Source organism: Hyperoodon ampullatus (genome assembly GCF_949752795.1).
Source record: "Hyperoodon ampullatus genome assembly, chromosome: 2".
NCBI lineage: Eukaryota > Metazoa > Chordata > Mammalia > Artiodactyla > Ziphiidae > Hyperoodon > Hyperoodon ampullatus.
Window position 1 is genome coordinate 4,663,739 of NC_136915.1, and position 20,672 is coordinate 4,684,410.

Consider the following 20,672-nt stretch of genomic DNA (forward strand, 5'->3'; position numbering starts at 1 on the left):
GAAACACCATTGTTTGGTGAGGAAGGTGTTAACTCTAGCCAACAAGCAACAGTTTGTGAGAAAATGGATTTAAAGACTAAACTTCAGCCATGAGAGTTTTTCAAGTGTTCCTCTTCTAAATTCATGAAAATGGTCTTTGTCTAAGTAACTTTATGATAATGTAATACAATGTGAATTAACAAATAATGGTACTGTTTCATTAAAAAAATGAAAACTACTTAATTTTGATATTTGAATTCTGATTTTAGGCAGACAGGACAAGAGGTAACTGAGATAATTTTAAAAGTTGCTGTTACATCCTTTTTCCTTTCTTTGAGAGCAGAGAGGAACACATACCGTAGCATTTATAGAGTCAAAAAGAGATTGCATCGTTTTCATATTACACACTGATTTTTTCTGATTCTGGGCTGCCTAAGGTGTGGTTTGTAATGCGCTTACTACATATAAACTTCTTCCTTTACGGAATGTTACAGTATTCTCTATATTAAGTGCATTATTATATGTAAATGATATACTGCAAGTAAAAACATTTAAATAGTTTAGCACATAGGGTTAGCTATTAATCTTTATATTTTACCTGTATAAACCATAACACAAGAAATTCATTTGACTCTTCTATGCACAGGTAATTTTCCTCACTGTATGAAAAGTTGACAATACTTAGTTTAGAAATTTATTGATTTAAAATTATTCACACATATATTCTTTTTTTGTTATTTTTTATTGAAATTTTTTTTTATTCACACATATGTATATTCATACAGCAGTCAAGGTACTAAAAGTTGAAAACAATACAGTTTTGAGGAATTTTCACTTATTTTCCTCTCCTGGAAATGGGAGTGAGAAAGGCAGAAAATTGAAGATAGGAAAAATCCATAAGAATATCCTATTAAGCCGAACAAAAAGCTGAAGCACCAAAAAATAATTCCAGGAAAAATAAACCTTTGGTTATGTTTATAACTACACTCAAGCACAGAGAGTTAAAACGGAGGCAGAAAGCATTCCTGAATTTTCCCCAAGTGACTGCAGTGTAGCTAGTGAGATTTAGGAAGGTGAAGCTATATTTGGTAACCCAATTAAAAGAACTACATTCTCAAGCTACTTACTGGGAAACCATTCTCAGTATTTTGAAACTTGTCATAACCTGTGCTAATGTTGGCTTTTTTCTTCCTCTTTCCTGAGTAACTATAATCATCTGACAGTTAGCATTCAGCAGCAGGTGTTTTTTGTTTTTTAAAGCGGAAAACAAGGATCTGGCTACTGTGGCTAATGCTCTTGCATTGATCTTGGAATTCTAGATTTGCCCCCTGGAGCCCAGGAGTGGTACAGTATACCTGAGAAATAAACTAAATATGTTGAAGAAACCTAAGCCTGTCATACAGAGAAAACTAGCTTTATTATCCCCACAGCTACATATTATGCTATTGAATTTGGGTCAATTATTGGTGTTACAGTCCTTTCTCAGGCTAGGGAAGGGATGATAGATATTAACATCTAAACCAAAGGGCTAAATTGCTAAGGGAAATCAAAGGGAGGAGAGACAAAGGGCTTCCTCCGTGAAGTTTTCTATTTCACCTGAGTGGCAGGCAGGGACACAAGCAGAGTACACCGGGTGTACTGGTCGCCTGTGTGTACTAAGAACTTATTCAAGAAATAACTATTGGATACCTATTCTGAGCAAGAGTTATCACTGTCACATGACAGAATCCAAGTTTGGGATTTTCTTAGTGTGACTGAATGGTTCAGTATAGGTCCCTGAATTCTAGGCTCTTTTGTCATCAAGCCCATTATGACTATGAACAAGTTCTTTATTTCAGTTTCTTAATTGGGTGGGGGGGGAATTTAATGTTTACTACGTGCAAAATTATACCGGAGGGAATAATGATCAGTTTTTTAAAAATTCCTCTTTATTCATTTGGACTTTGCCTCCAATAATTATTGTTTTTTTGGTATTTACACCTTTAAACTACCAATAGGATAATGTCCTTCTTGGCCCTTTCATATTCAGGCAAAACAAGTTGCCCTGGGTGGGTCTGACCCTGGGCAGCACTGGCTAACCTCAGGACATTTGCTCTGGCCTGCGGATCAGATAACATTCCAAATCTGGCTAAAGCATCTGAATGTGACAAGTCTGCGAGAAGATGTTAATGATGTTTCCACAGGCTAAATCCAATGTCTGTTTTTATCTTACTAGCTTTGTAAAGCACCTCAATTTGCTCTCACCTCTGGGGAGCCCTCCAATCTTTGAAGATCTTGCAAAAATAATATTTTTTTGTTTGTTTGTTTTTTTCTTTTGCGGTACGCGGGCCTCTCACTGTTGTGGCCTCTTCCGATGCGGAGCACAGGCTCCGGACGCGCAGGCCCAGCGGCCATGGCTCACGGGCCTTGCCGCTCCGCGGCATGTGGGATCTTCCTGGACCGGGGCACGAACCTGTGTCCCCTGCATCGGCAGGCAGACTCTCAACCACTGCGCCACCAGGGAAGCCCCAATATTTTTTAAAAAGTGGCAACAATCATAAAAGTAAACTACTACTTACTGAGGCAAGTTACACATTTTATAGCTAAGGTGATTGAGGCTTAAAGAAGTATTGCTAAGATAAGTCAGTCTCTTAATCACTAAGTGTTTCCATCAGAATTATCTTAACCACCGAAATAGCAAGAGCCAACCAATGTAGCACTCACTACCTCGGAAAGATTCTCATCTTTTAGGGGTTCTTCCGATCATCGCTCTGATGTAGTATATGCAGATGAGTCACTTTTCTGATTTGAATTTAAAATTTTATGTCACTCCTCTTTAACAGTTTGTCTTCGAAGCTACCAAATATGTGATTGAATCATTTGCATTTCGTATACAGATTTTTTTCCTTTCAAATGGTTATTAAAAATAATTTAAGTACGTGAGGCCTCCTCATGGTAAGTTTATCAGAGCAGTTAATTTTCAACTAAGTGTTCAGAGTCAATCAACCTTCAACATATAAAGTTGTAAAATACTCTGCGGCGCAGCATTTAAACACTGCCAACTCCTCAATTAAATATCAGTAAACAAAGTCAATGTCAACACCAAATAACTCTATCAGGTTTTCGCCTCACCCACTGTTGTAATCCTGTGAGGAATATATTCAGGAAATAATTCAAGGCAAAGTGAGAAAACAGGAGTGGTCTCAAGGTCAGGCGAAGAGGGGAAAAAAAAGCGTATTTAAAGCAAACATCTTCTCAAACACCACCAACACTGGTGTAGTTTTTAAAAATGCGGTGGTAACCCGACACCGCGCAGTGTTTCCTACTGGGGAGACTAGGGCGGTCCCACCCCGCTCGGTCTCAGTCCGCCGTCCCGGACCCCCAGGGCAAGGAGGAGCCGGCCAGAAAAGCCACAGCCGCGAAAACAAGTTCGCTCCGCCTGGTCCAGGGCGCGGGGATTCAGCCGTGGGGCGGCTGCGACGTCAGCGCCCAGCGCCCCAGCCTGGGCCGTGGGGACCCCAGCCCCACAAAGGGGCCCAGACCCCAAATCCCAAAGGCGAAAGAGGAGGCGTCAGGCGCCGCCGCCCATCGCTACCAAGGCCGTCAGGCCCTCCCCGATTCGCCGGGGCGACCCCTGACCTCCCCCGCCCCCGCGGAGACCGAGGCGCTACCGCTCGCGCCGCCCCTCCCCCATCGCCGAGCCGGCCCGAGCCCCCGCACCTCCCCCGCTCCGGAGGTCTCAGGTCCCGGAGCCACCGCCTCCGTAGACCGGGCAGCCGCCGCAGAGCTCTCTGGGGGTTGGAGTCCTCGAGGGGATCTTTGTGCGCCTCAGCCGCGGAAGGGGGAATACGACTCCCACAATGCCCCGCTCCCGCTCCCGCGCCACGCCCCCTCACCGTTGGTTTCACGTTGCCCCTGACTACATTTCCCGACAGCCCTCGCGGCTCTCCCGCCCTCCCTCCGGAGACACGAGCCGAACTGGGCGTCAGGTCGGGGAGCCGGTCGGGTTCCCGCTCGCCGCCGCCGCCGCCGTCCCCCCCGCAGCGACTCTCCCGCCTCTCCAGTCGCGCTGGTCGCGGGAGCTGCATCGATAACTCTGCTCGGCTGTGGAGCCGCCAGCCCAAGAGTACAGTGCCCGGGACGCGACACACCGAGCCCCTCATCATCTCCAGTCGTGGCGACCCCTCCCGGGTCCGCCCTCGCCCTACGCGGCCGCCGGAGCCCCCGGCCCCGAGCGGCCCCGCGGCCCGGCGACCGCAGCTCGGCCCCTGCACTCCCGCTGTCGCCGCCCCCCACCCTGAACATGGACTCCGACTCCTGCGCCGCCGCTTTCCACCCTGAGGTGAGAGCTGCGCCCCGATAGCCCCTAACCGCCCCCACCCCGATCCTGCGCTCCCGGAGCCGGACCCCCGCCGGCCGAGCGCCGCCCTCCCCTCCCCCAGCTATCCTTCGTCGCCCCCCGGGTGCCCAACCCCGCCCCCCACTCGGGCCCGCGCCCGGTCTTCCCCACCCGCCCTCTCCTCGGTGTCCCTTCCGCGGGTGTCCGCGTCCTCCCGGCGCCGCTTCCCCCAGGTTGCCACGACCACCTCTCCCCGGCCTCGCGTAGTTCGGGGACCTGTCTGCGCCCCCGGCCCCTCCCCGCCGGCCTGGCTTACCCTTTCCCCGCCCCCGGGGACTCAGTCCGAGCTGCCTCCGCCCCGCGCTTCCGCTTCTCGGAGGAATCCCCCACCCCCTCCCGGAGGGGCTTGCGGCCCCCTCGGACGGGTACTCCGTTCCGCGCGCCCCCGCCTTCTCCCCTAATCCCCCGGGCCGGGTGGCCCGCGTCCCGCCCCCTAATTCCCGCTCGGCCCCCGCCCCCTCCGGCTGGGGTGGCGGAGGCTCGTCCTTCAGGGTCCCCACCCCCGCGGGGGCCGGAGCCTTGCTCCCACCCCGGGCACGCTCGAGTCCCCCTCCGGGGCCCCCTCCCCCGAGCTCGACTTGCCCCGCCCCGGCTCCCCCTCCTTCCGGGGATCGGCCCTCGGTTCTCCCGGCCGACCCCCGCCCCGCCGCGGTCCCCTCCCCCTCCCCCTCCCGAGGCCCGCCGAGGCCGGGGTGCGGGTCTGGCCGCGGGCGGGTGGGGGAGGGGAGGCGGCGCCGGTTGGGCTCGTCCGCTGCGCTGCCGCCTCGGGGGCTCGCGGGGCCTGCCAGTACCGGAGCCCGAATCGTGCCCGGCTACTCGCGCCCCCTCCCCCGCGGGATGGGCCCCGCACCTTCCGGGGCCGAGTGTCGGCGGGGGGCGGCTTCCGCGGGAGGGCGGGGAGGGGGCCGCACCGCCATCTGCTTTTCCTACAGGCGGCGGGGCCAGGGCGGCGGGCGCGGTAGGGGCGGCGCGGCTTCCCCGCCCCGGGCCCGAGGCCCCCGCCGCCTTCCACTCTGCGTCCGTCCCGGCTGCTGACCCACTTCTGCACGTTCCCCGCCGAAATAAAACTTCTCCCCTAGAGTTTGAGGGCCGCGGCCCTCCCACCCGGCCGGAGGGAGGGCGGTCAATTCTTCCCGGGGAGGGGGCAGGCTCTCCCCCGTGCAGGAAGGGCTGGGCACCGCGCGGACTCCGGCGCTCCGCTGACCTGCGCGGCCCTCGGGGTCCGGGCGGCCGAGGGGTGGGGTCAGAGGTGGTTTGCTAGCACCGAGTTGAGAAAATCAAAAGAAGTGTAGCCCTTGGAAGGAGACCTGCGGGTGGCAGGCATGGGCCGCGCAGTTTTCCGGGCGCGCTGGGCTGGGGCGGGCCCAGGAGCCCACCGCCTCATTTCCTCCCCCACTTTCACTCTACCGTGGAGCGAGCCCTTAGGCTCTGGAGGTGTTAGCCGAGCTCCTAAGGATGGGCTTGGGGTGGGTGATGAAATGCTTTCAGAAAACCTAAGTGCGCTAGTCGAATGAACCGAAGTGAAACACAGTTGCTTTGCTTAGGAGCAAATAAGAGCTTTTTCTCCTGGAGCTCCTCTTTTCCTCTGGAGGAAATCTTGTCGAGGGCGTTTCTTGATTGAATGGGGATGGGACACACAAGCCAAAACTTCTAGTATTTCATCTTTAGCGTGCAAATGGTAGTAGCAGGATTGTTTCTGGTTTATCCTCTGAGTTGGGGAATATTTATTTGGGTGCCTTGCCCCCGAATGTTGGAGCAGTGGAGGGACCTGCCGGGCAAGTGTCTCCTCTGGAGGAGAGAGCCGGGTAGGAGGAGGGGGTCCTCACGCAGCCCTGGCTGGGGAGGGGTCAGGCGAGATTCTGGTCCAGGGTCCCAGGTCTGAGTTCTGAATGTTAACGAGTAGTTGACTTTTGAAGTCACTTAAAAGACTTTAGTTACAGCTGCAGCAGGAGCTTATTTTCAAAGTGGAAAACTTGTGGCAAAAAAGGCTCTTGATAGGCCTGTAGAAACTAACAGGTAATGTAAAAAAAAAAGCCACGACTGCTAAGAAATAGACTTTTGTGCAAGCTTTTATCTCCTAACCAGTTTCCCAGTATTCTTGGCATAACATCATAATACCCCCTCTTTCAACTTCTGAAAATAGTGTTCTTTCTTGACCCAAACTTCCCTTATCTTGTTCTAGAGTGTTTGTAAATCTAGAGTGTGTTTGTGACTGGCAGCTCCTAAAAGCCTCAGCTTGCCTAGTTTTGTTTCTGCGACCCCACCTGTACGTGTCTGCTTTCAAACGCCCTCCCTTTCCTCGCTTGTTAACAGGAATACTCCCCCAGTTCCAAGAGGCACAGGACCGTGGAGGATTTCAACAAGTTCTGCACCTTTGTCTTGGCCTACGCAGGCTACATCCCTTATCCGAAGGAGGTAATTTTCAGCACTTTTGACTTCTTGCCGGCAGCAAAACCAGAGTGTTTGACAAGGTGGTGGCTCTGGAAGGGGTTCCCTGGGACGACTTGAGTCAATAGTCAGGCAGAAATCTATCTTACAAAGTTGGACCAGCCTGGGAAGTGGTGCAGGCTTGTCTTGAAGTAGTTTGATAAACTTTCAAAGTTTGGGGCCTCCCTGGTGGCGCAGTGGTTGAGAGTCCACCTGCCGATGCAGGGGACACAGGTTCGTGCCCTGGTCCGGGAAGATCCCACATGCCGCGGAGCGGCTGGGCCCGTGAGCCATGGCCGCTGAGCCTGCGCATCCGGAGCCTGTGCTCCGCAACGGGAGAGGCCACAACAGTGAAAGGCCTGCGTACCGCAAAGAAAAACATAAAAAAAAAAAAACCTTTCAAAGTTTGCTTACACATAATGTTTTTGATATCTGCCTGCTCTTAGTGGCCAGTACTTATAAGGGGCTTTCTATGGCCCGGCGCTCGTTTTTGGCCGTTATAGTGATACGCGGTACGAGCTATTATTTATCTCCATTTTATTTTTTTTGTTGTTTGTTTACTTTGGCTGCACTGCGCTGTGTGGCTTGCGGGATCATAGTTCCCCCGACCCGGGATCAAACCCGGGCCCCGGCAATGAAAGTGCCGAGTCCTAACCACTGGACCGCCAGGGAATTCCCTATTTATCTCCATTTTAAAGATGAGGACACTGGGGCACAGAGGGAACTCCTTATCCTGGGTCACAGGCTAATCGGTGGTGGAGCCTGGGGTGCACGCTGATCAGATGGTCAGGCCCAGTCCACCCTGCCCTGCCTGGTGGGTGGCCTCCCTGTTGCTATGCACACCACATTGCAGAATCTTCAGGGACTCGTGGCCAAAATCCCATGTAAATGAAGGCATTTTTCTTTTCTTGCTGAGAAATGGGCGGAACTGTGGACCAGCACTGCCATGGTGCTCAGACTTCAGGGGCTTTGTTCATGTTATGTAAGGCTACAGAGAAAGGAATCCAGTATTTCTAGGAGGCCAAACTCAGCACTGGCTTATTGTTTCTGCCACCAGCTAGGTGGATAATGCTTGCGTCGTGCCATGCAGAACGTTGCCACTATTTGCAAATAAAAGTGCTTGACTGATCTGAAGGAACCATAGAGTTGAACTCACTGCTTTGGGGCAGTAATTACCTACTTTGACTTCGCAATATTTTGAGACGTCAGAAAATCCTCACAATTATTTTATATTCACTTAATTCAAAGAGTACATCCTGGGCTTCCCTGGTGGCGCAGTGGTTGAGAGTCCGTCTGCCGATGCAGGGGACACGGGTTCATGCCCCGGTCTGGGAAGATCCCACATGCCGCGGAGAGGCTGGGCCCGTGAGCCATGGCCGCTGAGCCTGCGCGTCCGGAGCCTGTGCTCTGCAACGGGAGAGGCCACAACAGTGAGAGGCCCGCGTACCGCAAAAAAAAAAAAAAAAAAAAAAAAAAAAAAAAAAAAAGAGTACATCCTTTGGGAGGACAAATTGAGGGGAGATTGTACAATCAGGAAAGGTAACAGTATGAGGGCGTCTTCAGCACTCCTTTCACAGATACGTATTGAGTATCAACTAAGTTCCTGACTCGGGCAGGGGGGAGGGTTCAGTAAGGGCTGGAGGGTCCCCCTTGTGGGTTCATGTTCTATCTGGAAGGTCACACTAAAGAACTAATGACACTGTTCCTAAAGAATAATGCTGGTGAGAGCTGGGAAGCTCCAGCTTGTGCATTTCCCACGTTTGCAGGCCTGACCTGGCCGGGGGCCCTGGGGAGCTCTGCTCTGGGCCAGCTCTTGGTGCTGGGGGCTGTTTGGGATAATCGGAAGCCGCCACCTTTGTCTCTGTCCTTTCAGGAACTCCCTTTGAGGAGCAGCCCCAGCCCCGCCAATAGCACCGCTGGTACCATTGACAGTGATGGCTGGGAGGCTGGTTTCAGCGACATCTCGTCCACCGTGCCCTTGCCAGTCTCTGACCGCTGCTTTGGCCACCTGCAGCCCACCCTCCTGCAGCGAGCCAAGCCCAGTAATTTCCTGCTGGACAGAAAGAAGACCGACAAGCTGAAGAAGAAGAAGAAGAGGAAGCGAAGAGACAGTGATGTGCCCGGGAAGGAGGGCTACATGGGGGGCTTGCTGCAGCTGGAAGCCGCCGACCCATATGCAGAGACCCCCACGAGCCCCAGCCTGCAGGACGTCCCCCAGGCCCCCGGCGACCCTTGCTCGGGCTGGGACTCCGACACTCCATCCAGTGGATCTTGTGCCATGGTGTCACCGGATCAGGTCAAAGAGATAAAAACTGAAGGCAAACGGACTATCGTCCGGCAGGGCAAGCAGGTGGTATTCCGGGACGAGGACAGCACCGGCAACGACGAGGACATCATGGTGGATTCAGGTGAGTGGCCCTGACGGGCGGCGCGCCATGGGCGGCTGGTCAACGAGGGCGTGGTAGGAGGGGTCTTGGCGCGGTCCCTTCCTTGGAGTGTGACAGTGGAGCGTGCCCTACCACCTTCGGGGGAAAAGGTGCAAGAAAGTGGATGCCGAGATGTTTAGGAAGGGCTGATCGCAGCTGAGGACAGCTGAGATTCCAGAACAGACCTCGAAATGTAAAAATAACGCAGCTCGTAACACCTCGCAGGTAATTCCTGGTGCCACATGTTTCTGTGCCCTTTTTGTGCATTTGCTGCATTTTCAGAGAGAGAAGTATCGCCCTTAAGTGAAACTTGAAATCGGTTTCACCGCAGCTCCGCTGCTCTGTCCTATTGGAGAGCGGCTTTCCCGATGGAGAGGGGTTGTGGGAAGTTTTCTCCCTCCTCTTATGTGGTTCTCTCCTTTCAGACGACGACTCCTGGGACCTCGTCACCTGCTTCTGCATGAAGCCATTTGCTGGCCGCCCCATGATAGAGTGTAATGAGTGCCACACCTGGATTCACCTGTCCTGTGCGAAAATCCGGAAGTCCAACGTTCCGGAAGTGTTTGTCTGCCAAAAGTGCCGGGACTCCAAGTTTGACATCCGCCGCTCCAACCGGTCCCGAATGGGCTCCCGGAAGCTGTTTCTGGACTGACTGCTGGAGAGCGAAGAGACTGGGGGCGAGGAATAGGAGGGGATGATGGGCCTGCTGGCCCTGGTCTTAGTTGAGCACAGAACTCTCAGCTCTGGTGCGGGTAGACCCCTGCCATTCAGGTGCCTAAGCGAAAGGACCAGCTGTCCAAGGTATAAACTGTATATAACCAGTGACTGAATAAAATCCTCGTTGGCCAAAGCTGCTGCTAGAGCTGTGTTCTCTGCAATGGAGGTGGACTACACACCCAAGCGCAGTGGGGTTGGTCCAGCTGAAGATGAGGGTACGTGGTAGTTGTGAATTCTTACTCTCATTGTTAACAAACTCCCGCCGATTGGAACAAGTGCTAGCTGTTACTCCTGCTTCCGCTGTGTTGGCGAGAGGAGATGTTCAGTTTCCCCGGCCTGTTTATGAACAGCCATACATGTAAGCTTCTTCTCGAGTGTAAGTCTTTTACCATAGGTGTCTGTACAGCAACCATCAAAGCTGCCCCTCCCTTAGTGTTCCGCCCTCTCCCCTGCCTTGGGGGCTGCCCGCTGGAGTCCTCTGGTCTCACCCTGAGAGGAGCCTGGGGGTGGGCTAGCTAGTGACCCCCAGGTTTCCTTCTGTTTGTTAAAAGGGACAGTATGCAGCTGCTTCTCTGTGGAAAGGGGGGTCGGTTCGGGGGGCGGTCAAGGTGGCCCGTGTTCATAACTCAGTTTCCTGTTTTGCACGATGTAAAAAAAACCTGTCTTTTTGCACGAAATAGCCAAAAGTATTGGTATACTTCTGCCTGGGTTCCCTTTCTCTCCAGTTGGCTTCTGAGGGCCTTGGGGGTGCCCAGCAAGCTGTTTTCAAGCGAGGGGGCACTCGGATTCTCTCCTTGTCTCTCTCCCTCCCTTTTTTCTAGTAGCAGCATTAAAGGTTAGGCAGTCACTGGGGAACCGTGTTCCTCTGCGTAGCGGCGTAAGGGAAAACTGGGAGGAAGGCCTCTTCCATGGGTTATCCTTAGTATGCCCCTCATGCAGGCTGGCCTGCTGGTTCCATGGGGCAAGGTTAGGACTTCTGAAGCCTTTCTTTCGGTTTGAAGTGGTGAGTGAGTGATATGGTAACATCGGTCTCCAGGAATGTACCACTGAACTGTGCAGAGTTCCTTAGGTCTAAACTAGGACCCTGGACTGGGGAGACCCCTGTGCAGGCCAGCTCTGGAGAAGCCTGGGAGTTTGGAGCCCCTGCAGGCCTTTGCTTGAGGGCAGTGTGGCCCGGGACACTGGTGGTTCTGGGGCTCGAGGGAGAGGGAGGGCTTCAGCTTTCTCTGAAATTGACATTGCTCCTTAGCAGTTCAAATACTCGTTCTCAAAAATGTTTTTTTGGTAAATCGATGGGTGTGTTTTCATAAACATTGTTCCGTATAAAGCGTGAAAAGGGAAGGATGCCCAAGTCAGTCGTATTTATTTACATCTAGATGGACTCTCAAAAAAGGAAGTAGAAAATAAAAAGAAAAAAAAAAAGATGGACCCTCAGCCTCTCTGCTGGGGGCTTCTCCACGTGGTCCCCTTGTGCAGGGCCACCAGGTGAACTTGGTCCACATTCTCTCACTGAAGCACCAGGGGGGTTGAACTGTAACTGGCTAATCAGAGCCTATATTTTGTCCTAGTATCTTTCATGGTTGACCAGCTAACTGCCTTTTTGTTTTATTTTTAATTCTGTTGCTTCTATTAACACAAAAATAGAGATAGTTTCTGAAACCCATGTTATTGTGAAGATCCCCAAGGGAGAAGTTCTGCTGTAGAGAAAAATAGTAAGAAGGTGGCTTAGAAACAACCTTCTCCTCAGACAACTGTCTGGCTCTGACTAGGGCAAACGTCCAGGAAAAGCTGGAGAGGAATTTGCCAAAGATCTGCCCTATGACATTGCCTGTCCCATGTCTTCACCATGAGAGTAGCCAAAGTTTCGAAGTGTTTCTCTCTTTAAAGAAAAAAACAAAACTCTGCAAAGTTTTGAAAGTGTGTTTAAGAATAGGTGTGATTTTAGAGTGGAACTGCCAACCCTGGCAATTGCCACATTGCTCTTAGAAGATTCAATTCCTGGTGACGCCTCTGGAAGGCATCTGATATTCATCTCCATTTCTGTTCCTTCATTTCCTTTTTGTTCTTTTGACAGGTTTACCCCTGTGGCGGGTGTCTAAGAAGTCAAGACACCTTGGGTTTTTCTGTTAGATTGAGCTGGGCAGCTGCAATCAGCTTTATGCAAATTAGATACGGCCCATCTAGGGGCTCCTGGTTGGAGGCTAACGGAGCAGGGGGAGGGAAAGTTGTCACCCCAAAAGTAGTCCCCTCCCGTGGGCCTTGGCCAGGCCAGACACTTAACATCGTTTACATGGTTCTGCGTAATTATAAAGCTTATGTGTATAAAGCGAAGCTGTTTCTGTGAAACTGTATATTTTGTAAATAAATATATTGCTACTTTGAGGTTCATGTCTAGCTTCAGGTGTTCCTGTTGAAAGACTGTTCATCACCACCCCCAAACCATGATTAGTGAAGTGAAGACTTGGGAAGTCAGAGTCTGAGTTTGGTTTAGCAGGATGGACAATGCTCACAGCCCTTAATACACTTTTCTAGTAAATTCTCCAGAAACAAACCGCAGTAGGAATGACAGGAATAGCTTTCACAGTTTCTTCATCCCATTGTGCATTAGCTTAAATCCCAGTGAGCGGTTACCCTGCATTGTAAAAGCTGCAGCCTCCTCAGGTTCTGCAAGCGGGATTAGCATATCCCCCGCACCCCGCCCCGGGTGTTCCTTCTGCCCTTTACATTTGGGGGTCCCAAGTGGCTGAGCCTGTTCTGTCAATCAGCTGTGTCTGCCTAACTAATCTGGTACCAGCTAGTGGTCAGCTAGTACTTCCTCCTGTGACGTTGGAGCTGCCAGAATGTGTGAATCAACACCTCTTAAAATCTTGAAAATACTGGCCTAAGTGGGTGGCGAGCCTTGTCCAAGACTGGGGGTGGGTGTGAGGCTCCAAGGCAAGGAGGTGAAGGTGATGGGCTTCAGCGAACTGGGGTGAAACCTGCACCGGCCAGCCCAGTTGGGGGTGTTGGGCCTGAGTCGGACCCAGAAGTACCCCTTGACGCGGGTCGCGGGCACTGCGCGAGATGCTGGCCGCGGAGCAGAGCCCGGTTCGCCTTCACTCGCCAGACTCCTTGCTGGCCCGGCCCCTCCTCTCCCCTCCCCTCCCCGCCCCTCCCGCAGGCCCCTCCTCTCCTACTGGCCACGCCCCGTTCGAGGCGCTGCCGCGCCCGGCAGGCCCCGCCCCAACCGCTCGCTCCACCTCCACTGGCCAGTCCCGCCCCGTCCTATGACCCCGCCCCTCCTGGTGTTCCTGCCCCTCCCTCAGGCCACGCCGCCGCCATCTTTGTTAGGGGCAGCCGGGCCTGGTGTCTGGAGATGCCGAAGTCGTGCGCCGCCCGGCAGTGCTGCAACCGCTACAGCAATCGCAGGAAGCAGCTCACCTTCCACCGGTGAGGGGCGGGGGCCCGCCTCGCGCGGGCCAGCGGCCGCGGCCCCCGCCGGAGCCCCAGGCCTGGCGCGCGGGGGGTGGGGACGCCGGGGCCGCTGCCCGGACCCTGGGAGGCCCGAGGGCGTGCGGCCAAGCCCTTCGCGGAGGGGCGGCGGCCCGGGGACCGGCGAGGTCCCAGCCCGGGAAGCCCGGCGCCGCCTCGGCCGCCTGGGCGCGCGGGGAGACGGTCGGAGAGGCTGAGTAACCTGCCCTCCGGCGCACAGCCTCCCGCCGGTCCGGGGAGCCGCGCGCGGGGGAGGCCGTGGCGGGCCTGGGGCGCGCTCAGCGCCGCGCCCCTGCGGTTACTTGGTGTGCGTCCCCTCCGCGGCCCGGGGACTGTATCTCGTTCTCAGATGCTGCCCGGAACGTAGTAGGTGTTCAGTATTTGCTGCGTGGTGAGCGATGCTGACGTCTCTCAGGTGTGCGGTGCTCACATCTCCGGGCCTCATGCCGGGAAGGAAGGGTGGGGAGGAGGAATGAGAACGTTCCAGCGGGTGGGCGCGCGGGACCGGGACCTCGGGCTCTGCGGGAGCCCCGGGAGGACGGCGGAGCTTTTGGAGTCAGTCCCTGCGCGCCCCGCATGCCGGACCGGCCGAGTGAACGGCCGCCTGCCCATCGGTCGAGTGTCGCACGCTTTCTTTTAGGTTCCAGCCACGGCGCCTTCCTCTGCCCTGTTCAGAGCGGGACTCCAAAGGGCTGCCGCTCTCCTGTCTCCACTTCCTCTCCTCCTATTATCGTTTTCTTTTTCGAAGTGAGTGTGTCTCTTGAGACGTAACACACAGACGGAAAAGTGCACAAATCATGAGCACACAGCCCAACCAGTTTAACAAAGTGAACAGCCCGTGTGACTGCCGTGAATTTAGAACATCACAGCCCCCAGGAGCCCCCGACCGCTCCCCCTTCCAGCCCCTCATCCTCCCAGTGCCCAAGGGTAAGGCGGACTGCTTTGGCCTGTCTGGAACCTCACTGAATGGGATCACAGGCTGTACTTTTTCCTGTGCTCTGCTTACATTGTGCCTGTGAGCCCTCCGTGTTGCTGGCAGCAGCAGTGCACCCTTTTCATTGCTGCATAGTGTTTTCGGAAGGTGTTTACCAGAATTGACTTGTTCTACAGTTGAAGGGCATTTGGGTGCCTCTCTTCTTTGGCCATTACGGGCACATGGCTCTGGGCATTGTTGCTGGGTCTTGCCTTCCAGCACCTGTATCCATAGGTGTCAGTCGGGTGTGTACCTGGGGGTGGCGTTGCCTCTGGTTTTCTCCCGTTCCAGTCAGACTCTCACCCCCACCACTCCCACAGATGAGCTCTGTCATGTCCCCAGTGGCCCTTATGATGCCACGCGCAGTGGTGCATCCTCATCTGAATTGATCTCTCTGCAGCCTGTGACACAACTGACTGCTGACGCCTTGAGACCCCCTCCCACCTGGCTTCTAGGACACCTCTTGGCCTCTTTCTTTGTCACAGTGCCCCTTCTGAGTCCCCTTGGCTGGATCCTGCTCACTTCCAACACCAGACAGACGCTGGAGCACTTCAGGGCTCGGGCCATGCCACTGCCTTGTCCCTGTCCATGCTCGCTCCCCAGGGTGCCCGTCTCACTCAGGCTCGTGGCTCTGCCACCCTTACCTGGGAACGGGCCCACAGTGACACCTCCAGACACGCATGTCCAGCTGCCACTCGTTCAGCTCTCGGACATGTAAAAGGCACCTCAAATTTAACATCTGACATAGAAAACCAAACTGCTGACCCCCCAGGGCTGCCCCTCGCGCTCCCCCGCAGTCTTAGTACGTGAAACTCCCTCCTTCTCTGCTGCACGGCCCACAGGCAAACCTTACTGCCTGGTTTTCACAGTACATCCCAGATCTGCCCGCTCCTCACCCCCACCTGCTGACACCCTGATCCCAGCCACCTGGGGCCCTCCTACAACGGCCAGGGCGGACTCACCTGCCACCCTCTGCCAGCCTCTGGGAAAGCCCTCCTGCCCGAGGCGAGGCCCGCGACCCCTTCGCGCCTGCCGGGCCTTCGCGCTTGCTCTTCCTCCCGACGGCGCACGGCTCTCTGTCCCGCTTCCTGCAGCCTCTGCTCCGACGTCACCTCTCGGGTGGCCTTCCCCACCTCCTGCTCTTGCTTCCTGCACAGTCTGTGTCTGTTTGGTGGACCGGCTGTCTCCCTGTTCTAGAATGTAGGCTCCATGAGGGCGGGGCTGTCTCTCCCACTCCTGCTTCCCCAGCACCGGAGCCGGCATGGAGGCCCACCTGGCGGCCTACCTGGCAGATGTGGCTCGGGGAGCAGCTTGCTTGGGCTCTTCGGCCACGTTCACGGTCTCAGGATGCTGCCGACAGCCACGACGGAAGCTAAGTAGATGTGGTTTAACAGGACGAGGCTACTGAATTTTCCAGGCTGTCCAGTAAAATGCCGCGTGGGGATGCGAAGGGCCCCCGGGACCCTGAAGTGCTGCTGTGCTCAGTGCGGCGAATCCTTCGCGCCTCCTCTCTCTGCCCCCAGGTTCCCGTTCAGCCGCCCGGAGCTGCTGAAGGAATGGGTGCTGAACATCGGCCGGGGCGACTTCGAGCCCAAGCAGCACACGGTCATCTGCTCCGAGCACTTCCGGCCCGAGTGCTTCAGCGCCTTTGGGAACCGCAAGAACCTGAAGCACAACGCGGTGCCCACGGTGTTCGCCTTCCAGGGCCCCCCCCAGGTGCGCGCGGCCGCGGGGCCCCGGCGGTGGGTTGCGCGCAGGGCGCAGGTGGCGTTGGCGGGGACGGCAGAGGCCGAGGACTGCAGCCAGGGCAGCGCTGGCGGGCCTCGGCGTCCGGAGCCCAGCAGACCCTGCCCTGCGCTTTAGGGAATTCGCAATTTAAAGCTGCTTTAAAAATAAGTCACGCTTCACGACAGATGCCGTGGAAGCAGCTGACGGGCGAGGGTGCCGAGAGCTCGGTCCTTCCTGTGTTTCACTTTGGCCTCACGTGGGCTCGAGGGCGGTGAAGACCTTCCCGGCCGCGCCGCACTCAGACCTCGTCCGCCTCTTGCTCGTTGCCAGCCCGGGCTCGGGGGCCTGTGGCCGAGGACCTGCCACCCGCCAGGTCCCCGTTAAGGTCCTCCTGTGGCTGCTCCACGCCGGCTCGGAGCCCTGTCCGGGGCACAGGAGGACGATGCAGGCGGAGCGCTGGTGGGGACAGGGACAGCGGGGCAGAGGCTTGGCGGTGGCGGGGATTTGGGCGCACTCAGCTGCAGCAGCAGCTCAGGCTGGTTGGAGGGCGCGGGGGCCAGTTGGTGACGGGCTTGGACAGGTGGTAGGTTTTTGGGCGAGGCCCGTGGGCAGGGACATGGCTTTGGAAGGTCCCTCTGGCTGGCAGCTGGTTCGGAGTTCGCTGTGGCATCGCAGGTGAGGGCAGTCACAGCGGCCCGAGCCAAAGGTGGGTGCTGCGATGAGAGGGGGATGGAGCGGGCCGACTCTGCAGCCCTGCTGGGCTGAGAGGGAGGTGGTCCGGGAGAGCAGGGCTCCGGGCCCCCGGGGACCGGGGGTCCCAGTTTCCCTGAGGAAACGGTCCTGTGCACGTTGAGTTTGGCTTCCCGATGGGACGCCGAGGAGGACGTGTCTGGTGGGGCAGGATGTGCGGGTTTGGCTCGGGAGGGCTTACGGCAGGACAGTTGGAGCTCTAAGCCCTGAGGGGATCATAGCGAATCATAGTAAATCCTTGCCGTGCACCCAGTCTCAGGGGGAGGGCCCGAGCGGGGCGCCAGGTGCCCGTGCTGGTTTGTTTTTATTGGGAACGAGAGGGAGGGAGCTGATGGGAACCCTGAGTTCCAGGGTGCGGGGAGGGCAGGCGGCCGTTTGCCACTTGCCAGCAACCACGTCCGGAGCGCCCTGCCCTCCATCTTCCCTTTGCCGGGTCTCTCGGCCTCCGCCTCCCCAAGTCCAGGCTCCTAGTGCCTGTAGGAGCCCCTGCTGCCATCTGTCCTTCCTGTCCTGCCCCGCGCTCTCTCTGGCACCTGTGAGCACCTGCCCCAGTGGAGGCTCCGTGCGGGCCGGGCTCTGCTCTGCTGCTTTTATTGCCAACGTCCAGAACGTTGCCTGGCACCAAGTAGGTGCTTAGTGCAGGAGTTTTTGTTTTTTTCTCTTAAACATGGAAGGCCTTTCATTTTATATACACATTTCATTGTGGTAAGAACACTTAACGTGAGATCTGTTCTCTCAACACGCTTCTAAGTGCACAGCACGGTGCACTGCAGTATCGTTGACTGCAGGCACAGATGTCCTACCACGGGGCTCATTTTGCTGACCTGAAACTTAACGTCCGCTGGTTAGGAACCCCGCACCCCATCCCGTTCAGTCAGCGTGGTTACTGTCACGCATCTGTGGTCGACTGCTTGCCCTGAAGTCAGCGATTACAGGTTAACAGCTCGGGGGGCGTCCGCTGGTTAGGAGCCCCGCACCCCATCCCGTTCAGTCAGTGTGGTCACTGTCACGCATCTGTGGTAGACTGCGTGCCCTGAAGTCAGCGATTACAGGTTAACGGCTCGGGGGGCGTCGGTGGCCCTGCTTCTTGGCGCTCCGGTGCCTGCGGGTGGGGAGAGTTGTTTCTGGCACCCGCGGCCCCAGCTCAGCTCTGACGAGGTCTGGGGGCTGCAGGCTCTGAGCTGGATGTTTCCCACTACGCGGCTGCCACTCTGAGTCACCTACTGTGCGCCTTGAAGAGTGCCAGGCCCTGGGGCAACACGTACAGACAGGTCCCTGGCTTCACCGGGCCTCTGACCCGAGATTGGGAACATCCTCGGAGAAGGAAGGGAGCCGGGGATGGTGAGAGGAGAGCTGGGCTGGGTTCAGGGCGCAGTTTACTTGAGCCTCAGCCGGCGGAGCGAGAGGACAAAGACGCACGAGGCCTGGCGCGGGCTCTCGGGGCGCGGACCTCCTGCCTGTACCCCGGGGCCCATCTGCAGCAGCTCCGTGTCTCTTGCAGCTGGTGAGGGAGAACACAGACCCTGCCGGCCCGAGTGGAGACGCTGCCTCTGAGAAGGGAAAGGTGAGTCTGCCCTGATGGTCACCGAGCGCTAGGCTGGCCTGCTGGGTTTGGATTCTCTCGTTTCCTAGAAAAGGAAAGCCAAACCCTCCCGTGCCGCCTTCTTCCTGTTTAATATCAAGCAGTGGCAGCTGGTCACGTCTGGCTTCTGCTCCATGTCTAAGGGTCTGACCCCAGGCCGTGAAAGAGGCTGGCTGTTCTGCAGGCGCCCCGGCTGCCCCTGGGTGGTGTGTGGGGACCACTGGCGGGACAGACAAGTAGCAGCTGGGGAGGATCCGCTTCTGTGCCAGTCAGTGGCCTCCTCTGCCCTGTCGTTCCCAGGTCCTCCCTGAGACGGGGGCCGGGGAGGGTGGCCCAGGGAGGAAGGTGGACACGACGCTAGAAGCGCCACAGCTGCCCCCGGACGCTGGAGGCCCCGGAGCACAGGTGAGGCCGGGCCAGGTGCGAAGGCAGTGCGTGGCTGGTCTCAGCTCGAGGGGATTTGCTTCAAACAGAAGGAAGAAAACGTGCCTGAACCAGAGCACCACAATGTGTAGCCTGGATTCAGACCTTACCCGTGAACTTAGCTGCGACTGGGCAGCTCTGGGCTTCGGGAGGGCTTGAGGAAGTGCGTCCCGCCGCCCTGGCCGCTGCCTGTCTCTCACTGACCTCTGTCCTCAGGTCCCGCCACACAGACCGGAAGCCACTGGGGTCCCTGGTCAGCCGGCCAGCCCCACGCAGCCGTCCGATCACAGCTACGCCCTTTTGGACTTAGACGCTCTGAAAAAAAAACTCTTCCTGACGCTAAAGGAAAATGAAAAGCTCCGCAGGCGCCTGAAGGCCCAGAGGCTGGTGATGAAGAAGATGTCCAGTCGCCTGCGTGCCTGTGGCGCGGGGCAGCCGGGACTCCAGGCCAGGCTGTGGCCGGGGCAGCAGAGCTGAGCCCGCCAGCTGGGCCTTCTCCGCCGAGCTGCCGCCGGGAGGAGGGGCAGTGGTCTCGGGGCTCTGGCCGTGGGCGGACCTTTCAGTCCTGCCCTGCCATTCGGCCGGCGCCACCGCCACCTCGTGTGAAGTGTAGTGGCCTCAGGCTGGGAGTGGCGGGGCCGTGAGCACTACACCGGGGTTCTCCCTCCAGCACGAATTGGGCGAGCATCCTTGGAACCACAGCCTGAGGAGCCATCCTGGGCCAGTGTGGCTGACCCTCCCCAAGGGGGGAGGAAACGCGTTTCCTCGAGGGGTAGCTGGGCCCAGGGGGGCCGTAGGGCGCTGGCACTCTCCAAGGCAGCAAGTGGCCCCGTCGCCTGGACGGCCGGCTCTCTAAGTGGCTGAGGCTGGCTTCTGTCCTAGGAGCACCCCCCTGCCCGGCCGGGTGTGAGTGAGCAACATAATAAAGTGTCTTCCTACACTGCGCTGCGCGTTTCCTCCTTTATTTACAAACAAGGGAGCGCTGGTTTGAGGTTCCCTCTCCTGCCGTGCCCGGCTGCTTCTGAGACTGCCTGCCTGCTTCCTGTTGAAGAGCCAGCAGGGCATGACCACCTTTGACTATCAAAAAAAGGTGCCTTTAGTGAAAGAAAATAGGAATCCTAGCCTATGTCATCTCCTAACTTGGACTCTGTTTCTCAGGCAAATGTGTGACACAGAAAACTGATCCGCAGCTTCAAGTTAAGCCCCGTGGTTCAAACCGTGGTCTGAACCGTCGGCATAAAGGGTGCAACGAGGCCTGTGCGGAGGGGGCACGTCCCGCGTTCCGCTCACCCGTAAGGGAACACAGACGCACGGAAACGCCGCCCCTGGCTTTCAGGAAAGGTTTATTGTGGTAAGAGTGTCCCCTGTACAGTGACCCGCCCGCTGGGCAGGGACACGGGCTGCGGCCGAGGTCGGACTCCGCTAACGCAACGGTTATTGCATGATGTACATTCAGAGCGGCAGCTCGCAGGAAACCTTTTTAAAGTGGAGATAAATAGGACAGAATCGGACAACCTGAACTGAGTTTTAAAAGTGGAGGAAGGGGGGTATGAGTGATTTCTCCGGTACCAACGTCAGGAGTGAAGCCTGATGTTGACAGTAGCTGCGGAGAGGCTGTCGGAACCACCACCAGCCAGGCCTCTGCTCTGCCGGTAACTGTTCACAGGCCAGGCTGTGCAGGAGGCTCCTGGTCCTGAAATATTCTGCAGCCACGAAACAGGCAAGTGAAGGAGGGGGGTCCTGGGAGCAGACACCCAAAAAGGGGTGCCGGTGAGGAAGAGCTGGACTGGCCAGGCGTGGGAGCCGCTGCGCCACCTG

General features: G+C 56.4%; 1 protein-coding gene across 4 annotated transcripts; it reads left to right on the forward strand.

The window, feature by feature from the left end:
• The first annotated feature begins 13,746 nt into the window (after positions 1-13,746).
• THAP3 (THAP domain containing 3) lies at positions 13,747-19,798 on the forward strand. Of its 4 annotated transcripts, none has more exons than XM_079698058.1 (5): positions 13,747-13,813; positions 15,895-16,113; positions 18,351-18,413; positions 18,732-18,836; positions 19,071-19,798. In XM_079698058.1, exons 2-5 carry the CDS (start codon positions 15,928-15,930, stop codon positions 19,329-19,331), a joined length of 615 nt encoding a protein of 204 aa, XP_079554184.1. In that variant the 5' UTR covers positions 13,747-13,813; positions 15,895-15,927; the 3' UTR covers positions 19,332-19,798. The 4 variants fall into 4 exon arrangements, with proteins under 4 accessions (XP_079554184.1, XP_079554183.1, XP_079554185.1 ...); XM_079698057.1 differs by having other exon boundaries at positions 15,895-16,087; XM_079698059.1 differs by lacking the exon at positions 18,732-18,836 and having other exon boundaries at positions 15,895-16,087.
• Positions 19,799-20,672: the final 874 nt, after the last annotated feature.